The sequence below is a fragment of the Neofelis nebulosa genome, chromosome 10, assembly GCF_028018385.1.
Source record: "Neofelis nebulosa isolate mNeoNeb1 chromosome 10, mNeoNeb1.pri, whole genome shotgun sequence".
NCBI classification, from domain to species: domain Eukaryota; kingdom Metazoa; phylum Chordata; class Mammalia; order Carnivora; family Felidae; genus Neofelis; species Neofelis nebulosa.
In genome coordinates this window covers 15871448-15888778 of record NC_080791.1, presented here as the reverse complement: position 1 = coordinate 15888778, position 17331 = coordinate 15871448, and the positions used below count along the sequence as shown (strand labels likewise).

Below are 17331 nucleotides of genomic sequence, written 5' to 3'. Positions count from 1 at the left end.
GTAGAGAACTTACCTCTCAAATTCATGACTATTTCCTCCACATGAGGAGCCAAACACCCTCTATCACTGTTACAGAGAAAAACAAGACTCTGAAGTTTCAAGTCTTGGCAATTTCTGGGGGGGATAATGCAGGGTACATCATTCAACTTTTGAGATAACAGCTTACCAAGTATGAGGATGAGTACTTAAGTTTCTATTTAATATGTACTTGTCTATAATAATCCATTGTTTACTGCCTACTATTCTCTGACAGTTTCACTGAAGATCTTCAGTTTCACTGAAGATTCTCTGACAGTTTCACCGCCTTCCTAAGCTTTCTGAGAAAAAGGTCCGGGATGCAGTTATTCTAGGTTACTGTTATATAACGCACCCCACATGTACCTAATAAACACCTGTTGACTCAGGATTTTTCATTAGGTCTGCTCAGCTCAGCAAAGGACTGGCTTCTACCTACTTCTCACTGATGTGGCTCAGGGGACTATGCATCATTTTCTTTGGATAGAAATCTTCACTTATGTACACAGCTTCCTTTGGCCTAGATACCAAAACAAAACAAAACAAAACAAAACAAAACAAAACAAAAAACCCAGAGAAGCAACTCTACAGGTCAGTGAGCATCTTTCTTTGAGAAAGAGGACCAGAAGCTATGAATGAAAAGATGAGATTAGAAAGCATCTACATATGTTTACTACCCATGCAACTCAGAATTTCAAGGGTAAACTTTGTTATCATACAATTATTAGCTCATTAGAAGCTGCCTGCCACTGGTAAGGTTTCTGGCATTAAGGGAACTATTTTAACCAGGGACTAGCAGTGGAACTCCCATCGGGTATCTTACATGCAGGTTCAAATTCTCTGTGGGCGAAGTCCTTTGCTTATTGTGCCTCTCAAGGGTGGGATTTGTGGGCTACCCATAAGGATGGCCACGTGATTCATCAATGCTAACACAACTTCTGAAGGCAACCCCTTATGATTCAGGCGTGTGCGTTGCTTGGTTTTGCACCTCTAAACAGTGTCAGAGCCAAGCTCTCAGCCTTTCACCTTTCTATGCTTCCAGTGAAAATGGTGATAAAGCGGAGGACATGTTCCAGGGAATCTGCTGACGTCTCCAAGATGTCATCAGCAAAGCGGCGGAGAAAAATGAGGAAGTCACCCAAGTTATCTGCAAAAAATTCTGAAAGAGAAAATACTCACTGCAATTAGTGAAACACCTAGCTTTCTGTACTAAGCAATATTGAAATTCCTTCCTTTTGCTCTACCCAGTAAAGGTTAAAAAAATCCCAAATGTTTTGTAGATACTAGGAATGGTGACCAGTTCATAAGTGTAGAATCTCCTTTAAATCTAAGTCAATTTTTATTTCTATCCTAGTAAATATGAGAATAGCAGAGACACAAAATACTGTTAAACACACCAGTGCAATTTAAGAAACTACACTGATTTACATTCTTTTCCATACTCAAGGTTAACTGTGCATTAAATAACCTTTTATTTATTTATTTAAGGTTATTTATTTATTTATTTAGAGAAAACGAACAAGCTGGGGAAGGACAGTGAGAGGGGGACAGAGGATATGAAGTGGGCTCTATGCTGACAGCAGAGAACCCAATGCGGGGCTCGAACTCAAGAGCCAAGCCGTGAGATCGTGACCTGAGCTGAAGTCGGACACTCAACCGACTGAGCCACCTAGGCGCCCCCACGATCTTTAATAAAGATGAATACATTAGATTAGATGACTATAGTCATCAGTCTCCAGGATGGTCCTCCAATTGTATTGGCTTCCTGGCATTCATGCCCTTGTGTGTCCCCTCCTACACTCTTCTAGGGTAGAAGCATACAGAAGCAATGGTGTATCATTTCTATGGTTAGGTTATAAAAGCCTATAGCTTCCATTTTGGTCACTAGCTCTGGAGAAAGCCAGCTGCCATATTACGAACAGTACTCAGGAGAGATCCGTGTGACCTGGAAAGGAGGCAATCGGGGTTTGCCAACAACCACATGACCAGGCTTGTAAGCAGATCCTCCAGTCCTGGTCGAGTCCTCATATTCCTGTGGCCCTGACTGACAGCTTGGCTGCAACCTCCTAAAAGATCCAGAGGCAGAACCATGAGGCCAAGCCACTCCTGGCTTCCTGATCCTCAGAAAACTGTGAGATAATGTTTGTTTTAAGGTGCTACGTTTTAGGGTGATTGGTTACTCAGCAACAGATAACCGATACAGCGATCAACAACACATAACCTGATCTTCATGGACAATATCGGCCAACTCCTCACCAACAAACATACATACATGATCTCCCTTGTGGGTTAACCAACAGGAGGTGATTTTTTTTTTCCCTCTGAAGAATAGCACTGGGCGAGGCATGCAGATAAATTTGTATGCTGAACCACAAAAACAACATGAATGCTAAGACTAAACAGCTCTGAAAACCCTGGCTGCACTTAATCCTTTGAAGATTATTTTCTAATACACAAACAAGTGGGGACACATGGCTGAGGAAAAAGCTGTTAGTTCTCCCATACTTCGACCAGTAGATAGTAGCTACAAATTTGTTTCTCCAAAAACAGTGGAAAGGGTATTTTGAGGATTAAACTTCTGAAGTGACCCAGTTAAACTCAGACAGTTATAAATAGGCAGTTCCCGAGGGAGAGCCTGCTTACCTGGCACATAAGCCAAAGAGCTGTAGCCATCTGGCAAAGGAAAAGTTAGCTCTATTGGCTGTGAGCCCTCATTGCCTATGGCCAGCTGAACGAGTAGAACAGCCATGGACACCTGCAAATTCAGACAATTTTGTAGCATCTGTGGCTCGGTCATGGCAGTCTTGGTAGAAAGATAGATGGTCATCAGTCGTTCAAACTGCTCACGAAGGTTGTCAGCAGCAGGGCTAGAACTCTGCTGAGCATCCCGCCAGGCAACCTGCAGCCGATGCAGATTTTGGTTGATTTTTACCATCTGATCATGCAACCTGCCCCCAAGAAAGCAGAAGACACCGGGTCAGAAGCCTCATATAGGACAGCTGAGTACAGACTGTTGGAAAAACAAGTCCTCATTTACTTATTCTAGTATTCTCTTTTAGGATATAGGGCGCTGCAATCGTGATGACACAAAAGGCACTCACAAAAATCGCTGACAGGGCAGGGGTCATAGCATCGGGAAAATGTTACCCGGTATTTGACATAAATGACGCTAATTACAAATAGCACACTTCAGCTGAAATGCACCGTCCAAAGAACAGCAGCTTGGCCGGACAGGGAGTAGAATGGGCTGTTATCACGTAAAATAACTATGAGACCAAGTACGAAAAGCCTAGCAGGATACTTCGACACTGTACCGTTGCAATGATTCTACTTGGATGTGGTTATATGGACAGTCTTTCTACGGTTAGTTGAGAACTAAAGCTGGTGAAAGAAGCCTCTAGATTAGTAACGACCACATATAAACCGGCAGCCACCTGGGATGCAACCTGAGAACAGCTTCCACGCCTCTGCTGTTCGACATAAAATTATTCTTCACAAAGGGTCAGCCAAATGTTCTCTAATGAAAGGAAGCCCCATAATTCAATGTTATGGATAGCTGTCTCTATGGGTACAGTCCAAAGCCATCTTCTTTGGTCCTACAGAGAGCGTCTAGGGTTAGCTAGCCAACATGGGGGAAACCAGATGACATTCATTCCTGGGTCTGAAGCTAGGTGATTGAACAGGCTGAACACAAGCTACATTGTTATCTAGTACCTCATTTAAAACGTCAATGATAGGGACAGAAAAACTATCTGATAGAGATATAATCTCATTTTTCTAGAAATTTGCTGAGGTTTAAAACATGCTCTGTGCCCATGTAAGTATCCTGAAAAGACCTTAAAAACTGCTATCCTCAGGACCTCTTCCTACCGACTGTGTCATCTTTCTTCCCTTAGTTATACTTGCACTCACAATCAGTTAAATCAGAGGGGTGAAAATCAGAGAATGACTTGTGGCCAGCCAGAACCAGAACCATTTTTGGAAGTCAGACATTCTAGTTCTTAAATGTTCCCACTTCTAGCATCCTTTTGATCTTTGATCTTTTGTGGTCCTACTCATCTTACTGGAATCCCATACAAACATCTTTAATTTTGTCAATTTTGTCCCTGTATCAGAGAGTAGAGTTTTGTCTTGTTTCCATCAGGAGTAGTAAGTCATGAAACTTCAAGAGCAGGAAGTGGAAAGTTAAAAGAAAACAATTCCACTATCACAGATCACAACAGGAAGACAGCGATTTAAGAAATTTCAAGTTTAGAGAAAAATAGTAGTGCGTCTTTACTTTTTGAGAAGTGTAGCAGGTCAAGAATGAAAAGTAAATTCAGGTTATTTGGATAAAGCCAATTCATGTAAACACAAACGCATACAACTCCCATTCCTATGAGATCCTAATGGGAGCGTGCAGAATAAAGTGCAGAGACTCACTTTCAACCTCCTGGTTATCAATGCCACAAAACAGTTCTTTCTTAATAATATCAGGACAGTTACCTGTGAAATCCCAAGTACAAGGTGTACTCTGTCAGGACAAGGTTCTCCGTCACAAGGTTGTAGTTCTGGGGAAACTTTGGCTCCTGCACAGCTGGGATCAAACAAGTTTCTTTGTCCAAACCTCAAAGAGGGTAAAAGGAACAGTAAATGACTCGGCACGGACTTCTGTCTGGGGTCTCCAGTGTCCCCTTCCTCTAGCTCAACTTCCACACCGCTATCAGTGAGGATTTAAAAAAAAAAAAAAAAATTTTTTTTTTTTTGGTGTTTTTGTTAGTAATTTCTTTTAAAAAACAAACATAGAAAACACTGGAGTTTTTCCCAGTGATAGACAGTGGGTCATCTGTATGTATTTGTGCTTTTCTGTATTTAAGATTATTTGCTTTTGAGCAGGTATCGCTTTTCTAATTAGAAGAGTCACAAAACTGAGAGAGAATACACCAAAATTAGGAGTGATTCGTTTTTTCTTTTTTTTTAAAGAGTGATTCATTTTGAATGACTTATATTTTGATTTCTCTGCATTGTTTTCTCCAAACCGGCCCCAATATTCTCCCGCCCTCGTCTCATTTCCTGCCAATTCCCATATCCCTGCCCCAAATGCCTTTCCCCCCCTGTTCTAGACCCACTGAGCTTCCCACTATTCCCCAGCCAGGCCTTTCATAGCTTTGTACCTTCATACTTTAAACCCAACTCATCTTTCCAGACTCGGCCACGAAGACTTCCACCTTCTGTAGAATTTACTACTCACTCCTTCCTCTGTGCTCCCATAGTTAAGCCCTATACCATATTATGATTATCTGTTAATATTATCTGCCTTCTTCTGGAGACTTTGGGTTAAAATACAAAACAGGGATTGTGCTTTATTTATTTTTAGAAAGAATGAATCAATCAATACCCAAGGCTGCTAAATTCAGAAGGGTCTCACTAAGGCACAACATCTAAAAGCTACCAGTTTTTTTAAACATCTGTCTTAGTTATACCAGCTCTTCTTTCTGCCTCATCTTGAGAAAGAAGCACCTTTGTGAAAAAGGATAAAAGTGAACGCCTTAGGTGTTACACACACACACACACACACACACACACACACACACACACACACACACTGTCTTGAAAAGCCCAGTGCTCCCCTACCTCTCATGTGTACATTTTTAATTTTTCGTTCTTCATCATTCAACTCCTTCAGGGCACAGTAAGTGGGATTAAAGGTGAGGAGCCGAGAGGATCTGGGTTTGCAAAATGGCTGGCACAGCTTCAGGAGAGCAGCACCCAGATTCAGAAAGAAGGCATCCGAGGCATACATTTGGAAGAAGATTTCTGGCATCTGATTGGCCCAAATCTTGGTGCGGCCTGCATTTGCATGCAAACAGTTTCCAAGCCAGGACAAGATACAGTGTTTGGTTTCTGGAGAGAGCTGGAGTAAGTTCTTCAGCATCTGGTAGATCTTTTCATGGAACTGGGCCATGAACTGTTTAACCAGAAAACACAACCACAGAACATTCCACTTTCACAATCCTCATATTTGTTACTCCCAAACCTTAGTCCCTGGCAATTTCCAAAAATAACCTAATCCTAATCTTTTCCCTCACTCTCCCTGTGCTTTATGCCCTAGTTCTGATTAAAAAAAAAAAAAAAAAAGAAAATTGCGGGCACTTATGAGAGATTCCCTGAGGAGCCGCCAAACCGCACATTGCATTCATGTAGCTTTAGAGTAGGGGTCAGTAAACTTTGTCTGCAAAGGGCCAGGTGATAAATATTTTTGGCTTTGCAAGCTATATGGTGGGTGTGGCAACTATTGGACCCTACCACTGTGGCATGAAATCAAGCCACAAATACATTTATGAATGGGCACAGCGATGTTCAATAGAACTATTTACTAAAACAGGTAGCAGGTCGGATCTGGCCACTGCTGTAATTTGTCAATCCCTGCCTTAGAGTGCGATGACGGGGGATTTAAACCACCCCTGACCCAACCATTTACTGCCTCATGTTGGCCAGACTTCTACTATAAATTACACTAAGAAGCCATGTGGAAGGAAAGAAAGGGAAAAAAATGGTTTACAGGCTGGAGTTCAGCCCAAGATTTTAGGAGCTAAGGTTGGAAGAAATAGCTTAGTGGTGGGGCACCTGGGTGGCTCAGTCGGTTAAACATCCGACTTCGGCTCAGGTCATGATCTCGCGGTCTGTGGGTTCAAGCCCTGCATCAGGCTCTGTGTTGACAGCTTGGAGCCTGGAGCCTGCTTTGGATTCTGTATCTCCCTCTCTGCCCTTCCCTCCACCCATGCTCTGTCTCTGTCTCTCTCAAAAATAAATAAAATAAAAAAAAGAGCTTAGTGACAACGATGAAGGCAACAATGAGAGGAAGCGGCTGTGCCACAGAAGAGCAGCAGCTTACTCTTAAACCGCACACAGGTTTCTCCTCTTCCTTCAGCCCATGCTAAAAAGAGGATAATTTCTTTACATGATTACAGTAGAAAGCCAAGCAGATCAATCTGCTTTCCCAAAGAGGCTCAAGCAGCCTTATGTGGGTCTGCTTCCCGAGGAAACTCGACTTAATCTAAGATCAGGGCACTGGGATACAGTGGTAAACAGTTTCACCTGATGGATGTTGGCCTCTTGCACTTTGATCTCCTGGGGACTGGAACGAGATGGATTCAGGAAGTAGCCATGATTTTCTACTACACCCGGAGTCTTTAGTAAGCAGGAGACATTGAGGATTACTCCCAGCAAGGTCTTCTGGTACATCTGCCCGTTGCTAGGGTCCTTGGGCTGAATGTATTCTACAAAAACCTATAAAAGAAAACAAGTCCTTATTCATCTGTATGAGGAGATAAAGGTGGTGAGATGACAGGGTCTCAAAGAGTTAAGTCTACACAACGGCCAGTGTATCTTTCTTTTATTTGATAGGGAATATTTGAATGCCCTCACGATAGGGATGCATAAAGTAGTAAACGTCCAGCTCAGATGAATACATACCACTTTTCAGACTTACCTTTGCCATATCTTTCTGCCTAGTGAAATAGAGAAGAATGTCCAGATACGCATAAAACAGGATCTGACAGAGTTCTAGGTCTTTTATTCGGCTCAATAAAATATCAAACACTGGAATCATGACTTCTGGAAATGTTCGAACTTCCTCATCCAATATCAAGGCTTCAATGACCTCTTCCAGAAACTCAGTTACATCTTCAAAATCTAACAGATGACAAATGAGAGAAGAAGTGCACAGCAATTTTTATATGCTTTTACACAATGGATCTCTACTTTTCTCATACTTCTGATAATTCCACTGGTATTGAACCCCAAAGGTCAAGTTATGAGCTCTCTTCTGGCACCGTAGTGGCTCTGAGGCTTTCTGAAGCAATTAGAGGAATTTTAAATTGTGAAGTCAGGATGCAGAAATGCACAAATCTTGCTTGTGTACTCACGGGCTCCTTGGATGGCTTCCAACATCAAATCCACCAGTTGCTCATGGATGTTCTGGTCAACATAGATCTCTGGGGTGAGGAGAACTGTTCGGGTGTTGGACACAGTGAGGTTCCTGCACTGTACTGCAAAGGGGAGCAGGTTCTCTGGAACTTTGGTAATCTGGAAATAGAATGAAGAAGAGAGGGGAGAGTCTAGCTCTATGACCTGAACAAAGGAGGACACAACAAATAGAATGAAAAAGACAATGTATTCCCAAACAATACTGCTGTCCTGTGGATGCTTGAAAATTCAGGAGAGTTCATCCTTTGGTTTAAGGAATCACCTACCTGCTAGGATTCTAATCCTAGAAGTGACCAAGCTTAGACTACTCTATTATTTATACCTTGGTGGAAATGAATTTATTAGACCTTTTATTTTCCCCCAGACCTTTTCTAAAGGTATGTTTTTTTTTTTGAATTTTTTAAACGTTTATTCATTCTTGAGAGACGCAGACAGAGCGTGGATGAGGAAGGGCAGAGAGGGAGACACAGAATCCAAAGCAAGATCCAGGCTCTGAGCTGTCAGCACAGAGCCTGACGTGGGGTTTGAACCCATGAACCGTGAGATCATGACCTAAGCTGAAGTCGGATGCTTAACTGACTGAGCCACCCAGGTGCCCCTAAAGGCATGCTTTTTAAAAATTTTAGGTTTATTTATTTATTTTGAGAGAGACAGAGAGAAAGCACGAGTGGGGTAGGGGCAAAGGGAGATGCGAGAGAGAGAATCCCAAGCAGGATCCACACCCAGTACAGAGCCCAATGTGAGGCTTGATCCCATGACTGTGAGATAATGACCTGAGCTGAAATCAAGAGTCAGTCATTCAACTGAATGAGCCACCTATGTGGTTCAAGGATGTGATTTTTTTTAATGTTTTATTTTTGAGAGAGAGAGTGTGAGTGGGGAAGGGGCCGGGGGGGGGGGGGGGTGGAGGGAGGGAGGGAGAGAGAGAGAGAGAGAGAGAGAGAGAGAGAGAGAGAGGGAGACACAAGAATCTGAAGCAGGGTCCAGGCTCTCAGCTGTCAGCATAGAGCCCAACATGGGGGATGACCTCATGGACTGTGAGATCATGACCTGAACTGAAGTCAGACACTTAACCAACTGAACCACTCAGGTGCTCCCAACAGTATGATTTTTTAAGAGGTTTGTAAAAAGAACAGGGGATACTGGTTAATTAGGGAAAGGAGTAGACCCCAAGCCACAGAAAGGAGAGACTAAAGTTTTAGACATCAAATAGTGCCTGTAATATCTAGTTTCAGATACAATATGATGTATATAAACTGACATAAAAAGCCAGTGATCCAACTCTCTGGCTTACATATTGAAGTCAAACCCAAGATGACCACACAGTTCTCAATAGCGAGTATTCCTTTACCTCTTCCTTAGCTCTTTGGAAGCAGGAATAAAGGTAACAAAAAATGTGCCTCTCCCCTGCATCTCGATCAGCAGAGAGATTCAATGTTGTAGAAGAAGTCATGTTAATCAAGTGGTTGCCTGGATCCTGAAGTAATAAGCGAGCGAAGACAGCCTTTAAGAAGAACATATAAACAAAACACTAAGCAACTGCAGAATTCATCTTAAAACATCAATATGAAAAGGTCATCTGGACACAGGTTACTGTGAGAATCACAGGATGTAGAGTGAAGGGGGAATAAAGGACCCCACTTACTACTTTAGAAAATATTATATATGTAAATATAACTGTATATGCTGTTGATCTTTGTTTTAAAACAAAATTTTTTTTTTAACATTTATTTTTAAGAGACGGAGACAGAGTGTGAGTGGGGGAGGGGCAGAGATAGAGGGAGACACAGAATCTGAAGCAGGCTCCAGGCTCTGAGCTGTCAGCGCAGAGCCTAACGCGGGGCTCGATCCCACCAACCGTGAGATTGTGACTTGAGCTGAAGTCAGATGCTCAACCGATTGAGCCACCCAGCGCCTCTATGCTGTTGATCTTTGAACAATATGGGTTTGACGTGGATTTTTTTTTATAAATACAGAATGCTATTGGAAATGTATTTTTTTCTCTTGCTTATGATTTTCTTTGTAATATTTTCTTTTCCCTAGCTGACTTTGTTATCGGTGAGGCTTCTGATCAACAGTAGGCTACTAGTTAAGTTTTTGGAGTCATGAGTTACATGCAAATTTTCAACTGCCCCTAACTCCCATGTTGTTCAAGAAGCAACCGTACAGTTATCCTAAACAGAGCTCAAGTGTCTGTCTAGTATAAGCCTGGCACAGAGTAAGCACGAAAACAGATTTGTCGAATGGTGTGGACAAAGCGATTCAACTTATATACGAAATCTGCTTCTCTGTGTGATTGCTGGCCTCACTCAGACTTACATAAAGATAATTTAAACACAGAAAGTTAAACTACAAGTTGTGGAGTGTCTTCCCTACCAAACTCTTATTCCTTTAATGTTCATTAGGCACTTATAAGGCAAAACACACTGTTTGATTTTGCAAGCGATATAAAGAAGAAAGGCATGGGCCCTGCCCTGGAGAAGTTAAAGATCTGATAGGGGAGATAAGACAGGTCCATAAAAAAGCCACTACATGTGACAGAAGGTGACAATTCCCATCAGAGAGGCATAGATAGATTACTCCAGGAATTCAGAGGAGAGAATAACAACTCCTACTTCGCAAGGCTTCATAAATAAGATGGCATTTTAACTGGGCCTTAAAGAAAGGGTATATCTGGATACGTGGCCCTGGTAAATGAGAAGATTCCAAAAGAGGCACACCACAAACAACGTTAAGAGATGGAGCTAAGCAAAGTCATGGTTGCAGAAAAGTGGCCAATTTTTGCTGAAGGTATCAGAAAAAAACCGTAAGAAGGGTACCTGCTCAACATTGTTCATATCGAGCCAGTCTTGATCTTCCAGGTCCACCGCCATTTCTTCCAAATACACACAACGGCTGGGGATGCCATTCCCACTTTTCAAGCTCGGGTCACCTGGGAAATGGTTTTAATCTGGTAGGTTAAGGATAACGCTTCTGTCTTATACGAACAGCTGATTTTGACAGCATTTCTCTTCAACTCCAAGTAGAGCTCCGGTAATATCAGAATAATCTTGGCACACAAAATAGTAGCTAAAGATTTAAATCTTTTTAAAGAGTCCAAAAGCATGGGCTCGGTTATAAACCTAACATCATGACATTTAAAGAATACATCCCAGACACTGGCACCGATCTTGGGGTTTAACTATAGAGAGGACACAGAAGGAAAACACCGACACCTCTTGAGCTTTCCATCTAAATGTTTAGGTCACCTCGGAAAAGAAAAAGGATTTGGCTGCCATTCCCACTTCCCTTTCAAGGTAGTGAAGACAAGAAGCTACATGGCCCAGTCAGTACCAAAAGGATAATGAAAGCTGCACCTGTGTCTACATACTATTTTTAGGTCACATCAGAAGCTTCACTGAAATATCAATCTTGTGTTCCAGGGAGTGTAGCAGATTTGTTTAAACACCAGATACGATAGATTTCTAAGAGCAAGTTGCCAGCCCAAAGCAGGAAGGGCAGAGTTATGAAAACTGGCTGCAAGTCTGTAATCCATTGTTTGTCTGTTTGTCTTTTGAGAGAGCATGTGTGCACGGGGGAGGGGCAGAGGGAGAGGGAGAGAGAATCTTAGGCAGGCTCCATGCCCAGGGTGTGTGTGTGTGTGTGTGTGGCATGGGGTGGGGGTGGGGGGCGCGACAGGGGTCTCCATCTCACAGCCAGGAGATCGTGACGTGAGCTGAAATCAAGAGTTGGACATTTAACCAACGGAGCCACCCAGGTGCCCCTGTAACTCACTGTTGTCCAGAGTAATGAGGAAGATCCTTTGGATCATGTGATTGATGTTGAGTTGCTCACATATTTCCTGCTGTGAACGGAATGAGCGGCTAATCTCAGCCACAGAGTAATCAAATTCATCCAGGCTTTCTGACACACTATTATCCGAGTCATCTGGGGTAGCTGGGAGTTCATCTGCCAGAAAATGTAAGCCATTAACAGTTGAACTCCTCTCCATAGGAGGGAACCAAGTATACTATCAAAAATGATAAAAGTAACAAAGAGGAAGATAATTTCAGATGTGAAACAAGTTAATCATCTAATTAGTAAACATCTCAAGTCAGGCACCATCTTTTTTAAAAACGAGATAGAAATGACATGCAACATTATATTAGTTTCAGGCACACAACATAATGATTTGATGTATGTATATATTGCTAAATGATCACCACAGTAAGTCTAGTTAACATCTGTCACCATATAATTAAAAAAACTATTTTCTCTTGTGTTAAGAACCTTTAAGATGTACTCTCTTAGTAACTTGCAAATATGCAATACCGTATTAGGAGCCACAGTCACCATGCTGTTCATTACATCCCCAGGACTTATTTATTTCTAACTGATGTTTGTACCTTTTGATCCCCCGTACCCACCCTGGGCAACCACCAATCTGTTTATCTGAGAGCTTTCTCTCCTTTTTTTAGATTTCACATATAACTGAGAACACCTGTTTGTTTGTATTTGTCTTTTACCGTCTGACTTATTTCACTTTACACAATGCCCTCAAGGTTTGTCCATGTTGTTGCAAGTGGCAACAAACGTGTGTGTGTGTGTGTGTGTGTGTGTGTGTGTGTATGTATCATATCTTCTTTATCCACACATTCATCAACAGACACAGGATATTTCCATGTCTTGGCCATTGTAAGCAATGCTGCAATGAACATGGGGGTGGCATGTATCTTTTTAAGTTAGTGTTTTCATTTCCTTTGGAGAAATCTCCAGAAGCGGAGTTGCTGGATCATACGGTAGTTCTATTTTTAATTTTTTGAGGAACGTCTATACTGTTTTTCCATAGTGGCTGCACCAATTTACATTCCCACGGACAGCGCACAAGGGTTCCCTTTCCTCCTTTCCTCCACATCCTCACCAACTTGCTATTTTTTGTTTTTTGATTACAGCCATTCTAACAGGTGTGAGGTGATACCTCCCTGTGGTTTTGATGTGCATTTCTTTGATGATGAGTAATGCTGAGCACCTTTTCATGTACTTGCTGGTCATCTGTAGGTCTTCCTTGGGAAAATGTCTGTACAGACCTTCTGCCCGTTTTTTAATTGGATTATTTGTGTTTTTTTAGCTACTGAGCTGCATCAGGCAACGTCTTAAGTATAGGATTCTGAAATCCCTGGCTGAAATCCTACCACATTTTACACATCAAAAGTTTTATTCTTTCTATTCATTAATTGATTGCACTCCCTATTAGGAAAAATGGCAACTATGTTCCCTACAGAATCCTAGTGAACGAAGATTTACCTAATAGATCAACATGCCTTTAATTATTTTAAAGACACGCTTTTTCCTGATTTTAAGAGAACACATATGTTTTAATAATCTATTAATAGCAAAGCATTCCAGATATTTTTTTCTATTCTGAGATGCTAATGTTTATTGCTAGGATTTTCAGTTACAAAAGAGGAAGGGGTATCATACTATATACACTGCTTTTCAGCTTGCTTTTTAAACTTAATCAGCACCAACACCTTTCTCTGTTAGGTCATTTATAGGCCTACCTCATTCTTTGCAATAGCTCACTGTATTGCATTGTTTGCACACCCTCTGATTTGTGTAGCTACTTCTCAATTGATGAACATTTGGGCTGTTTCCAACTTTTCATGATTTCAAACACTATTGCACCGAATAGTACTCTTTTTGTACACCTGTCTGAGTATTTCTGTAAGGTAAATTTGTAGAAGCAGAATTGCTGAGTTAAAGAGCTTGCACATTTAAAAGTTAACATACACTACCAAATCATTCTCAGAAAGGTTGCTCTCATTTACAAGCCCATCACAAATTTCAGGGGCGCCTGGGTGGCTCAGTCAGCTGAGGGTCCGACTTTGGCTCAGGTCATGATCTCATGGTTCATGAGTTTTAAGCCCTGCATTGGGCTCACTGCTGTCAGCAAACAGCCTGCCTCAGATCCTCTGTCTCCCCACCCTTCGCCCCTCCACTGCTTTCTCTGAAAAATAAACATTAAAAAATAAAAAAAAAAAAACTTCACAAATTTCATAGGTAAAAACCTAAATATTATTTTTTTTAAGTTTACTCATTTTGAAGAGAGAGAGAGAGAGTGAGAGAGAGCAAGCAGAAGGGCAGAGAGAGAGGAAGACAGAGAATCTCAAGGAGGTTCTGTGCTGTCAGTGCAGAGCCCGACATGGCGTTCGAACTCACGAACCATTAAGATCATGACCCGAGCTGAAATCAAAGGTTGGACACTCAACCGGCTGAGCCACTCGGGTGCCCCTAACCTAATTGTTTTTTTAATGGGCAGTATTCTAATTATTAGTGAGACTGGATTTTTTTTTAAGTTTATTTACTTATTTTGAGAGAGAGAGAGAGAGAGAGAGAGAGAGAAAGAGAGAAAGCACAAGCAGGGGAGGGACAGAAAGAATCCCAAGCAGGCTCTGTGCTCTCAGCTTGGAGCCCAGCTTAAGGTTTGAACTCACAAACTGTGAGATCATGACCTGAGCTGAAACCAGGAGTTGGATGCTTAACCGACTGAGCCACCTTGGCGCCCCAAGACTGGATTCTTTAAATCATTTGATTATTGTATATAAATTCCTTGTTCAAATCTTTTTTCCCCCTCTGATTTGTTACTATTTTCTTATTGACTGGATCTCTTTACATTTTTCTAAAGCAGCCTGAATGAGTGCCCCTCAGAAAGGAACTCCTGCCGAAGGAGAAGCAGTGTGGTGCTGCTCGCTGAAGGCCACGCGGAAAAAAAAAAAATAAGTAAAAGCCACACGAGCCCGCATCTGTTTTTCTCTGCCGACACAGTGATTATTCTGAAAGTCCAGGCAAAATTCTCAGAATGTAAGAGTTGCTTCGGGTGGTGAGTTTCGCCAACGTGAGGCTCAACATAGGAGGTCAAAGGTTCTGGCACAGCACTAGGTGGTGGCGGAAAACAGGTTAGATCTGGTGGCAAGCTCAGTGTAAACAAACGAAGATGAGGAGGAGCCAAAACAGTAACAGAAGGGCATGAGCCTGATCTGTCCCCACTGCTGGTGCCTGCAACCCTCCCAATTCCAGCCAGTTGGGATGTCTGCCGCCAGCCAGAAGGACAAACATTCTGTTGCTCTCCTATATGGCTAAGTTCTCCTCTGAACCCCGAGTACGACAGGAGCTAAGAACCTATGTAGCAGAACTCCCCTCAACCACACCCTCATAAATCATATTTTCCCATTTCCTTATTTTTCCTATTCCTCACCCCCCCTTTGTCTCCTGCAGTCTCCTAATTCAAGCTTTCTCCTCCTATATCTTGGCATCAGCAAGAGATTTCAGAGACTGAGACCCAGAGCTGCCTCCTTCTATCGTGTTAGAAAGTCAGCGTTACATGGATTTCTCCCTAACTTCAGCCATCACCCTGTCTACTACTCATCCGTCTTGCCCTTACCTCCCTTTAATTCAGTCCCGATCGGAGCGCAAGGCCACAAGTCAGCTATGCATATGAACACTTTTGAAATAAAATAAAGGGAAAAGACAAACATTTCTCCTTTCCAAACAAAACTATTATTCTTTTTGGAGAGAGAAGGACAGCAACTTCTGGCTTGAAAGACTGTGAATATCCTCAGAAGACTAATTTTGAGAAATATCATCCCAATTCTTCTTGGCTATATGTCTTCGCATAGGAGGAAGCTAGCCTTGACCTTAATTTTGGTCCGAGATGAGGAACATCATTTTTCTGACTAGTGAGATATTATTATTATTATTATTATTATTATTATTTTCACATGCAGGTTTTCTTAGAAATCTGTTCTAATAGCAGTACGCTATGAAAGTGGCCATTCTACAAAATGGGAGAGGTATTTTGTTTGGGTTGGACTCTGAAGCATTGAGCTTAAGAACAACTTTCATTTATTTGTCTACCAAAAAGCCAAAAGCTTTTAGAATATTCTTCCTTTTACACATCTGCTTTCTATAGCTGCGTATAGTCTGCTTTCCACACCTATGCCTACAACCTCAGCTTCCTATGTTAAAAAGATTTCTTTAAATATCTTTTACTAGGTGACTTTTAAAAGAAACAACTTGACAGCTTTGGAATCACGACTGGCGTCTGTTACTACGGAACCACCTGTTAACTGGTCTCTTTTCATGCAGGGGGAGGATAGGACCCAAAACCAAAACAGATAACAAAAAGGAACACCCCCACCCCCAATTTATGCCCTAAACAAACAAAAAATGACTTCTGCCCCAAACCTCAATTCCAATTGCAATTACGGACCCAAAGAAGACTTCATCCGGGAAGACCCCATTCTAGGTCATCTCATCTGCTGCTATTGGCCCCTCCACTTACCAGATTGCTGCTTCAGCTGCTCTTTTTGGATTGCTGCAAACTGCTTGGCATCAGCCAGGGAGCCAAAAAGAGCAGCAAAGGGGTTACTTGAGATGTTGTTGTTATTCTCCTGGTCTGTCATTTCACTTTAAAGTATCCTCCATCCAGACCTAGGGGGAGGGGCTGCAGAGAGGACAGGTATCAGACACAGAGGGGCAGGCAGGACAGCCGTAACATAGCCGTAGTCAGGTCTCTCCCCGCGTCTCGAATATAATACGTTTAAAAGGCTTTGGGTGAGACTTTTCCATTCCTGTTCTAAGGTGCAAGGCGTTTTTAGCAAAATGGTTACAAAGCCACCGACTGGACAAGTTGGCCTGGTTTGGGGGCAGCTAAAACCAGAAAGCTTTCAAAATAAAAATGTTCAGCTGGAATACATTTATCCGTTGACGTATTTCTATTTGCCGTACCTTTAAAGAATAGGTGAAGTAGAAAGAATTACTAAAGTCAACGGGGGAACCCATCTACTCATTGTGATGCCGCATTGAGTGAAAAATAATATGACAAGAGCTACACATTTCCCATAAATCTCTAGGCCAGCCAATGAGTTCCCATTCACCATGAACGTAAGATGGCGCTCGCTCAGGCTTCTAGGACTTAGAGCTGGAAGCGGGAATTCCTCAGCTACAAATAAACAAACAGCAAGCCTTCACCGGAGATGGAAGGGCAAACCAGGACAGGAACCTGATCAGAAGCGTGCTGTGGGTTTTCAGTATGCATTAGGCAATTTATCTCTACTCCCAGGCCTACAACAATTGATATCTCTTCCGCTAAAAACGCAACGGTCTTTGCTTATTTCTATATTTAACTTTCACGATCTGATTTTTTCATAGCCCCGCAGACACACACACACACGTCCCTAATGTGTAACAGGAAATAGATACGTACCTGGAAGGCATTTAGTGGAGCTGACTGAGCCCGCATTTGCACCCTTCTGACTACAGGTCCTCATTCAAGCGCCAAGGGGACTCAGTGGCACAGTGGGAGAAGCA

General features: G+C 42.2%; 1 protein-coding gene across 2 annotated transcripts in view; it reads right to left on the bottom strand.

Annotated features, from left to right (window-relative positions):
• Positions 1–17331, bottom strand: part of UBE4A (ubiquitination factor E4A) — a 36206-nt gene that overhangs the window by 14447 nt on the left and 4428 nt on the right. The window contains exons 2-12 of one of the 2 annotated variants that reach the window (XM_058686874.1): positions 16304–16465; positions 11758–11931; positions 10803–10915; positions 9335–9487; positions 7923–8082; positions 7487–7689; positions 7093–7284; positions 5629–5962; positions 4501–4621; positions 2659–2963; positions 1042–1174 (exon numbers count right to left, since the gene is read on the bottom strand). In XM_058686874.1, coding sequence (XP_058542857.1) covers positions 1042–1174; positions 2659–2963; positions 4501–4621; positions 5629–5962; positions 7093–7284; positions 7487–7689; positions 7923–8082; positions 9335–9487; positions 10803–10915; positions 11758–11931; positions 16304–16424 — 2009 coding nt within the window. In that variant the 5' untranslated portion in view covers positions 16425–16465. The remainder of the gene's footprint in view (positions 1–1041; positions 1175–2658; positions 2964–4500; positions 4622–5628; positions 5963–7092; positions 7285–7486; positions 7690–7922; positions 8083–9334; positions 9488–10802; positions 10916–11757; positions 11932–16303; positions 16466–17331) is intronic. The other variant, XM_058686875.1, reaches the window with a different exon arrangement.